Source organism: Paroedura picta, chromosome 3, assembly GCF_049243985.1.
Source record: "Paroedura picta isolate Pp20150507F chromosome 3, Ppicta_v3.0, whole genome shotgun sequence".
NCBI lineage: Eukaryota > Metazoa > Chordata > Lepidosauria > Squamata > Gekkonidae > Paroedura > Paroedura picta.
In genome coordinates this window covers 51,853,607-51,866,752 of record NC_135371.1, presented here as the reverse complement: position 1 = coordinate 51,866,752, position 13,146 = coordinate 51,853,607, and the positions used below count along the sequence as shown (strand labels likewise).

Sequence of the window (13,146 nt, the reverse complement as noted above, 5' to 3'; positions counted from 1 at the left end):
CTCTGCGAAGCCATTGCCCAGAGGGTTCAAATTGAAAGGAAAATAATCCCATTATAGTCAATGAGCAAGTAAAAATAAAAATTTACACCATCCTCCTGCAACAGCTTTTCCTCCCTGTGCTCTAGCTATATCTCTTTCAGGCAATGACAATTTGTACAGCTTGGTGTAATAGTTAAAGAGAAGCTGAATATAATTCTTGAGATGGATTTGATTCCCTGCTCCTCCACATGCTAAGTGACCTTGGGCTAGTCACATTCCTATTAGAAAATGTTCTCACAGAGCAGTTTCTCTCAGAGCTCTCTAAGCTTCACCTACCTCCCAGGGTATCTGTTGTGGGGAGAGGAAGGGAAAACTATTGCAAGCCACTCTGAGACTCCATTGGACAGTGAAAAGCAGGGTATAAAAACCAACTCTTCTACTGGGAAGGTGCTACTGGGAAATAGTGTCTCCCCCCCCTTCATATGTCCTCATGGCACTTCTGTGCCCCTGCAGTTTCCCCATCTTCCATGCCATTGGTCTTAAATTTCCTTTGTTGTGTTGGTCTTTGAAAAACTGCAGCAAAACCAAGGTGGTATCCATACGGAAAGGAAAAGATCTCATCCACATCAGTGTTATTTTCCCTGCTGCAATTGTCTGTTATGGTTACCCCCAAAGCATTTCTCCCTTCTCAGATTGCAATTGCAAATCTCACATGACTTACTCATGAGTAAGTATTTCCAGGTTAGAGGCTTTCCTTGCTGCCTTGGGTTCCAGCGGGCCAGCAGGGAGCTATTGTGGGCCACCCATTGCCCTCCCCTCCAGAAGTCATGTAGAGGCTGCTCCAGGAGTCAGCTAACTCCTCCCTCCCACATTCTCTGAGTTGAAAAAGGACATGAGGCCAGGGCAATTTACTGGCAGTGGAGGCTGTCTCCTCTTCTGTGCAGCAAACTTCTGAAACTGGAGACTGAAATAGAAGACTATACCCCATCTCCAGGCCACTGGGATAATACAATAATTGACATTAGCAGTGTCTCAAACTACAGTGGCTTTCACACACTGATTTTTTTGTTTTGTGGTGGTAGTGGTTTTTGCTGATATAACAGGACTTCCACAATCCTATCATTACCATAGTATATTGATATGATAGTCCAGTGCTTTTTCTCTTTGAAAAATTTAAAGCCGTAACCATGATATGTGGGGCGGGGGGGGGGGGGGAGGGAATGACAGCCACAGGCCCAGGAAAAATATGGGCTGGAAAATCTGAATTTTCCTATCCAGATAGCAGCTACCCAGGCTTTACTGCAGTCTTTCCCAATACTCTGGAGCAGTGCAGGATTAAGAAAGATCAGAGAAATCCAGGAGCAACCCATGGGGGTACATGAACGAACCACAATGCTGTGGGAAAGTGTAACAATCAAATCTATGTTCTGCCTCCAAGAAGCTCCTACCAACACAACAGTGAACCAGTGCATGAGGAACTTACATTGGGAGCAGACAGCTAAACTGTTAATTGGGGCTGGGTTAAAAAAAGTCAAATTGAGTAATGAAAGTAAGACCTGTCTTGAAATTCCACATGTTGAAAATTGAATTAGAAGTTCTTTACTTAAGAAATTGGAAAAATATAATCTTGTTCTAATGCATCAAGTTCTTAGTGAGATGTTCTAGCTGAAAACCAGGTTTGAAGGCAACATTGGCTGAATATTGATGGATCACTATCAAATTTACCAATTTAATAGAACTGTTGATATACTCCTTGAGGAGAAACAGTATTTAGCATTCACATCAAATAGTCAGTAGATAGCATGGGGATTGGGATATATTTTTGGTCCATGGAATTTACAACACTTGTAATCACAAATGGGGATTCTAAAAAATAAAAGTTGATTTTGGGGAACTAGTGAAAACATAAGGACAAATTGTGCCATGAAGATTTAGCATGCCAAATTTTCTATTTAAATATCCCATTTTTAGCAGCTAATCTCAAGGCTTTTAATAGCAAAGTGCTTGATCATTATGGCTAGCTCTGTCACACTGGGTGGTAACTGCAGCTGGGCTTCTTCTCTCGTTTCCTCTTCATACTTGGCTCCAAATGATGCTGTTAGCTTTGTCTCACTGTATTATTCCTCAGCATTGGCAATTTCTCAGGTATGATCAAAGAGATATATAGTTGAAAATAAGGTCTTGGCACCTTTCTAAAATGGCTTGTAAGAACATTGGTCAGAAATCCATGATAGCCTAGTACAGTCAATCTGCCATCCAAAGTATATTTATTTGAGACTGGTGTCCTAAACATAGATAATGATCATTAGTACAGCTTAGTATTTTAAATTGAACTGACATATATATTTTCTATTGTATATCTATTTGAGCATGAGAAAACATTGGCTTTTTAACTTGATTTCCATGTTCACATGATACTAACACTGTAAGACAAAATAAATATTAATAACACTTACTTAGTGAAAGATGGAAACTTACCACACCATGTACTTTAGTTTCCAAAGATTTGCTTTAGCACAAGAATGCTAATTTCAACCATATACTAATGTTACCTGCTAGATTTCTGGCTGAACTCTCTCAACCAGACACAAGTGTATTTCATCTTATGTTGCAGTAGTTGAATTCAGACTACATTTTCCACTCACACAAGGCACTTCTGTCAGCAGAACAGAAATTTCCTACCCCCCTTCCTCCCGCGGCTGTTTCCCTCATCTTCCTGAAATGCTGCTCCTGGGGGACAGGATACCTCCATTATCAGCTTGAGGGGAAAATTGGAGGTCTAAAGCAGGAGGAGGGAATTGGTGAAAATAACCCCTTCCTTTCTGTTAGCAAAAAAATTAGTCTGGATATTTTCATTCTGCTTGTTGTCAATGAGATATATTTTAAAAAATATTTATTTTCATGTGGAAGTTAGTGTGTCAGACTCTCTCACAGCCTAATCTATCTCACAGGGTAGTTGTGAGGATAAAGTGGAGGAGAACGGTTATAGAACATGTTGGATTCCCAGTGGGAGGAAAGGCAGAATATACACAAAATGCTTTATACTCTTAACAGAGAGATAGTATGAAGTATTTTAAATAAATAAATATAGTGGCTGCTATTGCCCCCTGCATTTTTTCTCATTGATTGTATCTCAGGAGGAATGTATGATTTTTTTAAAAATGGATAATTGCTATATCACTATAGCAATTATTGAGAGTTGTTTTTTTAAGTCTTCAAAAGCCCTCCTGAGGTGCTGCAGAGAACATGGCTGCTGCAATGGGCTGGTACTGGTGCTGTGTGAATGGAAGCTCTGAAAATGCAGGATGGGAAAGGAGTGTATTGAGTAGATGCCTTAGCCCACATAGTCTTAACAGGGTGGAGAATTAATTGTGTAGAATCCTCCTCTCCTCCCAAGCACTGGCTTGGAGACCAAGGCAGAGAGAAACTTTACCAAAATTTATTAAATGTGGCAGGATAAAATATCTGAAGGTGACTTTCAGACTTTCCCCTGATCTGGAAACCTGGCATATCGTGCATGACTGTAAAGAAGGGGCCCTTTAGTACAAGCAACCCCAGTATACCATCGGAAAAGGGGTTATAACATGGCAGGACTGTACCATCACATTTGAATGAGCCCTCAAAATGTATCCTAAGGCGAGGTGGGTCAGTTCGCCATCCCTAAGGCGAAGTGCCCAGTCTGGTCTCCTCCCAAACCGTTGAGCGCCGTTTACGTGTGGACTGTTGGGCAACGTTTTTCGCGTGGGCGGTTTGCACCTACCGCGGGAGGTCTCCCTGGGAAACCGCCGCCGCTTGCGAGGGAAAAGCACGCGCGGGCGGGGCTGTTTCCAAGAGGGTTTTTCTTCTGGGCGGCGGAGGAGGGAGGGAGGGAGGAAGGAAGCACGAAGGGCTCCCCTTCCCGCAGAAACTGGCCAGCAGCAGCAGCAGCAGCAGCAGCAGCAGCGAGGCCGCCGCCGCCGCCCTCTCGGAGGGCCCCTTCCCCCGCTCGTGAATGAAGCGGGAAGCGGCTCGGCGCCGCCTCTCTGCTTGTGCATATTCATAGCCCCACAGCAGGCTCGGGCGGCTGCCACCTAGAGACGGGAGGGAGGACGAGGCGAGCGAGTGAGTGAGCGCGGAAGCGGCGGCAACAGCAGCAACTGCCGACGGCTCCGGCGCTCCAGCCAGCCCTTTCCCGCTCGCCAGCAGGGCGTGCAGAGCGCGGCGGCCGCCCGGGCAGGAGCCGAGCCGAGCCTCTCCGTCCCTCGCGTCCTTCCCGTCCCCGGGCAGCCCTCCTCTCTCCCGTGGCGGCCAGATGATGAACTTTCTGCGGCGCAGGCTCTCGGACAGCAGCTTCATCGCCAACCTGCCCAATGGCTACATGACCGACCTGCAGCGGCCGGAGCCCCAGCAGCCGCCGCCGCCGCCCTCTCCCGCCGCCGCCGCCTCCTCCTCCTCGGCGGCTCCGGCCTCGGCTTCCCCGGCCTCGGAGCGCAAGCAGCCGCAGCCGGCGGCGCCCCCCCAGCAGCCTCAGCCGACGCCGCCGCCGCAGCAGTCGGTGGGCAGCAGCTTCTTCAGCTCCCTCTCCAACGCCGTGAAACAGACGGCAGCCTCGGCGGGCTTGGTGGACGCCTCGCCGGCAGCCTCGGCGGCAGCCAAAAAGTTCAAGCTGCTCCTGGTCATCGACGAGCCGCACAACGACTGGTAGGTGCCTTCCCCCCCCCCCCCCCGCCTTCCCTCCCGCTGGCCCGAGGCCGGGGAGGGGCCATGCCTGGAGGCGGACGGGCATGGCCACGGGACGGCGGGACAGGGCTTGGCGTGGGCGCCCCACGGAGAATGCCTGCAGGGAGACACGGGATGTGGATGCACCGGCAGGCCCGGGGCCTTCTCCCAACTTCCCTGGCATGTCGGATAGGAGCGGACTTCCACATGGGAAAGGGGGGGGGGGATTCAGCCTGTAGTGTCACGTGGCAATATCCCATGTGTTGTTTGGGCAGGAGTAGGTGCATTGGCAGGGCAGGGCCAATTGCAGCATCCCGGCTACTGCGCGCTTGGAGGATTCTTGCTCTCTCTGTCCGTCTGGCAGTTATTTATCGACGTGATATGTAGGTTATATCCCCCCCCCCCCATTTATGTCAGTTTTTGTTTTTGTTTTCCTGCTTACATCTTATCATCCTGATATTCAGGTTTTGTTTTTCCCCATGCTTATGTCAATCAGCATGATAGAAGAGGAAATACAAAATTTTGTTGGTTGGTCAGATATTAGTGTAACACTCCCCTGCCCAATATTGTTTATACCCTGTCCATCAGATTGCTGCTATTTTGGCTGTAAAAATTTAAAATAACATCTTATCATTCAAAAATAATTTTGTGTACCACATAGTAGTTCAGAGTGGGTTATGGTAACTTCAAAAAAATATGAAAGATTTTAGTTGATTTTGTACTTTTGATAATGGTTGCTTCTGGAAACCTCTTATATCAAATGAATCTGGCTGTTAGAGAAATCTAGATTTCTTGTGGGAAGGCAAATTTTTATGCCATCTTAATTGAATTCTCACATCAAAACTTATCCTTAATGGCAACAGAAAGTCTCAGTTCTTTAATTTGTAAGCTAAACTTCCCCCTCCCCATTGCTCTTAAAAAAGGTTGATTTGGAGAAGAATAGTGAATAGCTGGGAACACCAGATGCTGCAGTAGTACTGAGATTAAGCAAGTGCAGACCTTATGAGCACACCTCTTGAGTGACCACTGGGAGGGGAGCACCATGCAAGAAATGGATGTACATGTAATAAATACTAAAGAGAGAAGATATTGACCATAAGGCCAGCTGTATTGCAACACAAATGGGATTCTTCTGGCACATTGTTTTAAACAGCATAGATTTCCTGTGCACACATTAGGCTGGTTCCATAGTATTCTTTAGTATGTGTAACCAATAGCCTCCAACAACTAACCATTAACTATAATTCACATCAGGCAATCTATGTTAAAACCGAATTGAATTTGATAAAAAGGAAAATTTATGTACTGCAAGACACGATAGCTTTATGAAGGTTTAGACAAATGCATAAGATACAGGTCTGTCAATAGCTTTTAAGCTTGCAGGAGCTCAGACATGATTTCTGTCCTCCCTTCCTTTCCCCCGTTTAACTGGCACTGAGCTCCTCCCAGCATTCCATCACTTCTAGTGAATATTTACTACTTATCAGTTTTTTAAGGTTTGTTCTTGTTTTTCTTTTGATTAATCCACAATTCAATTTTTTTACATACCTGAGGAGTTTCACAGATCGGTAGAAACCCCTGCCTATGCATGGCTTAATTTGATGGCCCTCATCAGCCACACAGGAGCCAATCAGTTAATTGTTTGGTAAATCACTGTATCTATAGGCATTAGGTCTCTGAATACCAAGTGCTGGGGACAAATTACAGGAGATAGCCATCCTCTTCATACTCTGATCTGAAATTGACATATGCATGCAGCTGTTCATAGTTGAAAACAAAATCTGAGGTTCTTAAGGTTCTGTGTTTCAGCTCTGTCATGAATTATGATTTATGAGGCTTGGTTTCTGTGTTTCAAATGCATCCATATAGTATACTTCAGCAAAATGAATTGTATTTTATCTTGTATGGAAATAGCTATATTTTTGTTAAAAACTTTCTAAAAGTCAGAAGGTGGATTCTGCAGAAAATATAGATGTCAAATTAAGACGAATTGAAGATGTATACTCTATTGAATAGACTTGACAGGAAATTGGTATTTATTTACATGAGTGCCTATGAATAGTATTAAAACTAGAAATTAAGCCCGCTGTGGGATAAATACAGCGGGCGCTAGGTGTGGGAGTAAGTGGTGGTGGGCAGGTGGGCATAGCTTGCGGGGCTGGTGGGTGTAGGTCTTGGGGCGGCCTTTCATCGGGGAGACTCACTGTGGCTGGGGCGCGGTGCAGGGCAACGGCGAGAAGGTAAGTTGGGGATCAGCGGTGCAAGTGGTGAGGCGCGGCTGGCGAGGTCAGCAGTTTCCGTGGGCGTCTGTGCGCGTCTGCGGCGGGGTCGTTGTGTCGGCGACCATCTTGGGGCTGCATGGTGAGGCGTCCTTGGGGCGTTGGCAGCAGAGCGGGTGGGCGGCGGACTGCTAGTGCTCGGTGGCATCCTGGAGTGCGGGGCCTGGCCACAGCGGCGGCGGCAAAGGTCGTGGTGAGGCTTCCAAGCAGGGAGGTGGCCCCAGGAGCTCGGGGCGTGGGCACGGCAGCAATGGCAAATTCCATGGAGAGGCGGCGAAGCGGCGAGTGGCAAGTGTGGTGGGGGGGGTGGGGGGAAGGCCGCAGGCGGTGCCAGACGTTTGGTGTGGGGGTGGGAAGGGTGGGGATGGGCACGTCTGGGGAGGCGGCGTAGGTAGGAATGGCATTGTTGTTAAAGGGCGGTCGCTGGGCAGCGGGGAAGCAGTTTCCCCTGACTCCAGCGGCGTGGGGCGAGCCTCCTCCCTGGTGGCCATCCGGCGAGGATGGCGGCTCGGGAGGAGTGGAGAGTTGGAGGCACAGCGTTCGGGAGATGGGCCAAGTGTCCAATAGGGAGGCTGCCCTAACTCCTCCCCAACAGCCCTTACTCTTTTATTTAATCCGCTCCGCAGTTCAGAAGATGGAGCGGTTCAGAAGATAGGGATCTTTTGCAGGTTGAGATAGTTTGCATGTTAAAAGTTCATATTTGTGTGTGATCATAACAGGTATTTATGGAATGGATCATTAATACTCATGTATTGATTTTAATATACAAACTGATTTAATTATCTGTTTAATTGAACTTCCAATATAAAAATATAGTTTTGAATAGTGTTTCTTATATGCTCGTTATAATTCCCTGAGCTGTGCCGTTGTCTGGATTTTGGGACTTTTGTTACTGAGTTTTGTGAAACAATTATGCAAGAAAATATTATTGCTATTTTGCTTTGGACACAAGTCTAAATCAGTTTTCGTTTTTTGTGGTTGTATGTTTATACCAGGGCCTTCCACAAATGGCAGTACTAAAAGTTATACCCCAACTGTGTCCCATCTACTTACCCCCCTTCTTAGCCCTTCCCCCACTCTCCTCTCTAATTCCTGATTAAGTCCCATTATAAAAGACACTGAGGGAAAGTGTCCTGCTCAAAGACAGTAAGATCATTCTTAAACACTATTAGCTCATAACTTACTCTTAATTACCTTACACATGTTGGCCACTAAGGTTGACAAAACATTTTTGAACAAGGACAGAATTCAATTATCAGCAGGAGCATCTCTGTCTTGAATAGCTGTGCGGAGGGAAAAAGCATTTGGATGAGAGCAGATTTATTCACCATATACTCCAAACTAGTTTGTGCAGGAATGTTCTTAAACTCACAGATTGGCTTTGGGTATGAGCAGAATGTTCTTCTTTGCTAATAAATAACCACAATCTGTATCTATTTAGTTCACCCAGTCTTCTGTGAGTAATTTACAATATTGTATTTTGGAAGCTGTGTACTGATGGCTAAAGGGTTCTGGGTGTGTGTGTGCAGGTGGGGTATGAAGATTGATATAGAGAAGTAGGGAGAAGAAACAAAGACAGAAATGGCTAGAGAAGTTTGGGAATTCGAGAGAGAATGGACAAGGACAGAAGAAAGATATGGCTAGAAAATAGATACATGGTCAGATTCTGCTGAGGAAACTAAATCACATGAAAAGAAATAGGTTGTTTGTGTAAGAAAGGAGGTATTGTTCAGAATGTGGGCTTTGGGGATTTGTATGAAAATGAAGAATATTCAGCTCTATACAAGAAGGAAGCTCTGCCTGACCTATCCTTAATTTCTGCTGATAATGAAAATCCTATGGACAATATTCACAGGTACTACCAGCAAAAAATAAAAAGTAGACTAAACCTCTGCTCCGGTGGCTGACTCCTAGTCAGCAACATCTACAGATACATATCTCCACTGAGCAGGGTGTTCACAGCTCTGTCTGCCTTCAGCAATTAATGCCATAACCAATGGGAATGAAGGCCAAAGAAAGGGCTGCTAGGAGCAACCAGAGAATCCCCAGTAGATGTGCTGTTCTCAGTGTTGACTGTATACATCACTCTGTGATCATGTGTGCAGTTCTGTAAATCACATAAATGGGTAGTGCCCTTCCTGGCAGTCTTGATTTGATTTCTAGCAGAATTTATTTGTACATATACAATGTAGAGCAGTCTTGCAGGCATATGAAGTGAGGGGGTGGCTTTTGAAAGTCTTATTTCTTATGTTTGCTGTTGGTGTAACAGTCATTGGTTCCCTAAATCCCTTTGTGGCAGGGCCGCTGACCTTGTGGAATTGCCAACCAGAAGAGGTCAATTGGCACCAACACCTCTGTCATGACAAAGAATGTGTAAAGCAGACATATACTGCAGAGAATTTTTTAATAAAGGGATTAGTAGTATAATGGAACAATTCAGGAGGATGCTTTTATAAGGAATACAGGACTGTAGTCTATTGCATCATTTATAGTATGTATCTTCCTGCTTTCAATGCATTGCTTTTTACCAGGGAGAGTTTTAAAAACTGCATCCTTAAGTAACACCACGGTAATAACACCATGAACTGCTGGCCTGCCTACTTGAAAATTCATCCAAGACAGGAAACCTCTCCAACAGGAGGCAAAAGAACCCCAGCAACACCTTCTGTTTCATCTGTGTAACAACCTGGTGTGGTAGGCCTCAAATGTTTATTTTGCCCAACAACTGTACCCACCCTTCAAATTTTTGCCTGGGGAGCTGATCTTTATAATCTGGAGATGAGCTGTAATTCCAGGAGCTCTCCAGGCCCCACCTGAAGGTTGGCTACCCCTGGGTTAGAAATATTCCTGGAGGTTTGGAGCTGGGACTTCAAAATGGTACAATGCCTCAGAGTCCACCCTCTAAAGCCACCATTTCCCCCCGTGGAGCTGATCTTTATAGTCTAGAGATGAGCAGCGAAGACGAAGACGAGGCTGAGATGGAGGTGGACTGATGCTAATGCTTTCTACCTGGGCAATGGACTCTGGCCAATCCTTATTATGGAATTTATTCAGAGGTACTAAACAATTATGTATTGTAATGTATAGATGCTTTGTAAATGATTAGTGAAGTCCTGCACAAAGGTACAAATAAGAAATATTGAAAAAACTGACACAGGTATGCAGCATAAATAGAATTCATTAATTTAACATCACATTATTTTATTAATAATTTTGTAAATTATTGTAATAGAAAAACTGTATTTATACAGAGCTGCTGATGAAGAATTGACCTTGAAAGCAAGCAATACTGGGGCTCATTTTGACTCACTCTTTAATTTTGAAGTGCATTAACCTTTATGTGACTATCCAATACCAGCTTATTTCTTCACTGAGTATTCTACGGTTGGCAGATCTTCTGTTTTTTGTAGTCCTTACTAGCAACAGTTCTCTAGAGCACATTGTATTTTTTCCACAATGGGCTTTATTGCTAATTTTAAATAAATTGGACAGGTGTTGCAGATTGCTGAACTGTAGCCTGACTTTATAAAAGGTACAACTTTAATTTTCCTCAGTGTTTCTCGATAATGTATAAAGCAATATAGCAGCAGATTTTAACAAACTCAGAGACATAATGAGAGTCATCCCATGAAACAGAATGCTGGGAGATAAAGGAGCAAGTGATGGGTGGGCTGTCTTTAAACTAGAGCTATTGCATGTTCAAGCCATGACTATTCCAGCAAGTCAGAAACATGGTAAGGGGTCCATGAAGCCTATTTGGATGAACACAGAACTTCAGGAGGAGCTAAGGAAGAAAAAGGAAATGTTCAAGAAATGGAGGAAAGGACAGACCTCTAAAGAAGAGTATCTGCATGTTACTAGGCACTGTAGTTCAGCCATCAGAGAGGCTAAAGATGGGAGTGAGCTGAGACTGGCCAGGTAAGCCCACTATAGCAAGAAAAGCTTTTTCAATTATGTGAGGAGCAAATGGAAGATGGGGCAAGAGGCCTGCTGTTGGGTGAAAATAGAGAAATTCTGACAGAGGACAGAGAGAAAGCAGAAAGGCTCAGTACCTATTTTGCCTTTGTGTTTTCTGAGAATATGGACACATCTAGGGGTGATAGTAGGCAAGGTGAACAGAGGCACCTGGTTGCACTGTATGAGTTGTCGAGAGGTACCTGGCTGCACTGGATGAGTTCAAATCCCCTGGGCCAGATGTTGTACACCCAAGAGTGCTCAAAAATATTTCTGGAGAGCTTGAAAAACGTTTGCCCATCATCTTTATGACCTCTTGGAGTACTGGAGAGTATGCAAGAAGACTGGAGGAGAGGGAATGTTATCCTAATCTTCAAAAAAGGGAGGAGAGATGATCCGGGAAACTACAGCACAGTAAGTCTGACCTCAATTGCAGGGAAGATAATGGAGCAGATTTTAAAGGGAGCGATCTGTAATCATCTGGAGAACAATTTGTTGATCCAGGGAAGTCAGCATGGTCCTGCCAGACCAACCTGGTTTCCTTCTTTGACTGAGTGATGGGCTTACTAGATTGTCAAAACTCAGTGAATGTTGTTTACCTAAATTGCAGTAAGGCTTTTGACAAGGTTCCCCATGATGTTCTGATGGGTAAACTGGAGGACTGTAGACTGGGTTTTTGGATGGTTAGGTGGATAGGGAACTGGCTAGAAAACCACTTGCAAAAAGTGGCGGTTAATGGTATTAGAGTAGGGAGAGGTGAGTAGTGGAGTGCTACAGAGCTCAGTAATGGGTCTGGTACTTTTCAACATTTCTGTCATTGAACTGGACAAGGAAGAAGGGGGGACTCCTTATTAAATTCGTGGATGACACCAAACTGGGAGGAGTAGCAAACACCCCAGAAGATAGAGTTCAGCAAGATCTGAACACACTGGAAAAGTGGGCAAATGAGAACAAGATGAAATTCAATAAGGATAAATGTAGAGTTCTACATTTTTGGGTCATAAAAATGAAAAGCATGCGTACTGGATTGGAGAGTAGCTGTGTGTGTGAATGTGATCGTGGGGTATTTGTTGGCTGTAAGCTAAATATGAGCAGACAGTTTGATGTGGTGGTAAAGAAGGCAAATGCAGTCTTGGGCTGTATCAACAGAGGCATCACATCAAAAACATCATAGTCCCACTGTATATCATATTGGTCAGGCCCCACGTGGACTGTGCAGTTCTGAAGGCCTCACTTCAAAAAGAATGTGGACAGAATGGAGGGGGCTCACAGGAGAGCGATAAGAATGATCCAGGGCATGGAGACCAAGCCCTATGAGAAAAGGCTGAGGGACTTGGGAATGTTCAGCCTGGAGAAGAGGAGGTTGAGAGGGGACATGATTGCTGTCTTTTAAGTATTTGAAAGGTTGTCACTTAAAGAAGGGCAGGGATAGGTTCCTGTTGACAGCAAAGGATAGGACTTGCAGTAATGGGTTTAAACTACATGGAGAACAATATCCGCTAGATAGCAGGAAAGAAATGTTCACAGTCAGAGTAGTTCAGCAGTGGAGTCGACTGGCTAAGGAAGCAGTGAGCTCCCACTCATGGAGAGTCTTCAAGCAGCAGCTGGACAGAAACTTATCCTGAATGCTTTAGGCTGATCTTTCATTGAGCAAGGGCTTGGACTATAGAAGGCTATATTGCCCCTATGATTCTGGTAGCATTTTATTTCTCCTACAGGAATAATATCACTGTAGTCCTGATAAGAGTTTGTATTATCATCTCACATGCTTGGTGGTCACTGAATTTCTGACAGGGAGCCTTGGCATGTAATTGTGGTACAATTTCACTTATATCTGGAACAAAGTTTGAGTCCAGTGACACTTTAAAGAATAACAAAGATGAATTCTGGGCATAAGCTTCTATGTACATGTACAGTTATTCAGATGTTCAACTGTCCATGTACTCTATAATGAAAAACAATTTGGAATGGTTGTTATAATATAAAAGAATGGATATAACTGACAAGCAGTCTGAGTCACTGCAGGAGAAAAGAGGATAATTATGATATATTGCTGCCAGAATTGTTTAGATAGGGAGAGGCATTAAATTATTATGTATTGCTGCTATGACAGCCATCCCAAAGAATACTGGATATTATTTTAAAGATGAAATGTAGGAAATTTAAATTATATTGTCGCTTTCCATTGTGTTGTTAAGTTGTTTATAAAGCTAGATTTCATTAACTATGAAAATAA

General features: G+C 44.5%; 1 protein-coding gene across 1 annotated transcript in view; it reads left to right on the top strand.

Annotated features, from left to right (window-relative positions):
* The first annotated feature begins 3,840 nt into the window (after positions 1–3,840).
* SYN2 (synapsin II) overlaps positions 3,841–13,146 on the top strand; it is a 302,390-nt gene continuing 293,084 nt past the window's right edge. Inside the window, exon 1 of the mRNA XM_077325671.1 lies at positions 3,841–4,659. Coding sequence (XP_077181786.1) covers positions 4,271–4,659 — 389 coding nt within the window. The 5' untranslated portion in view covers positions 3,841–4,270. The remainder of the gene's footprint in view (positions 4,660–13,146) is intronic.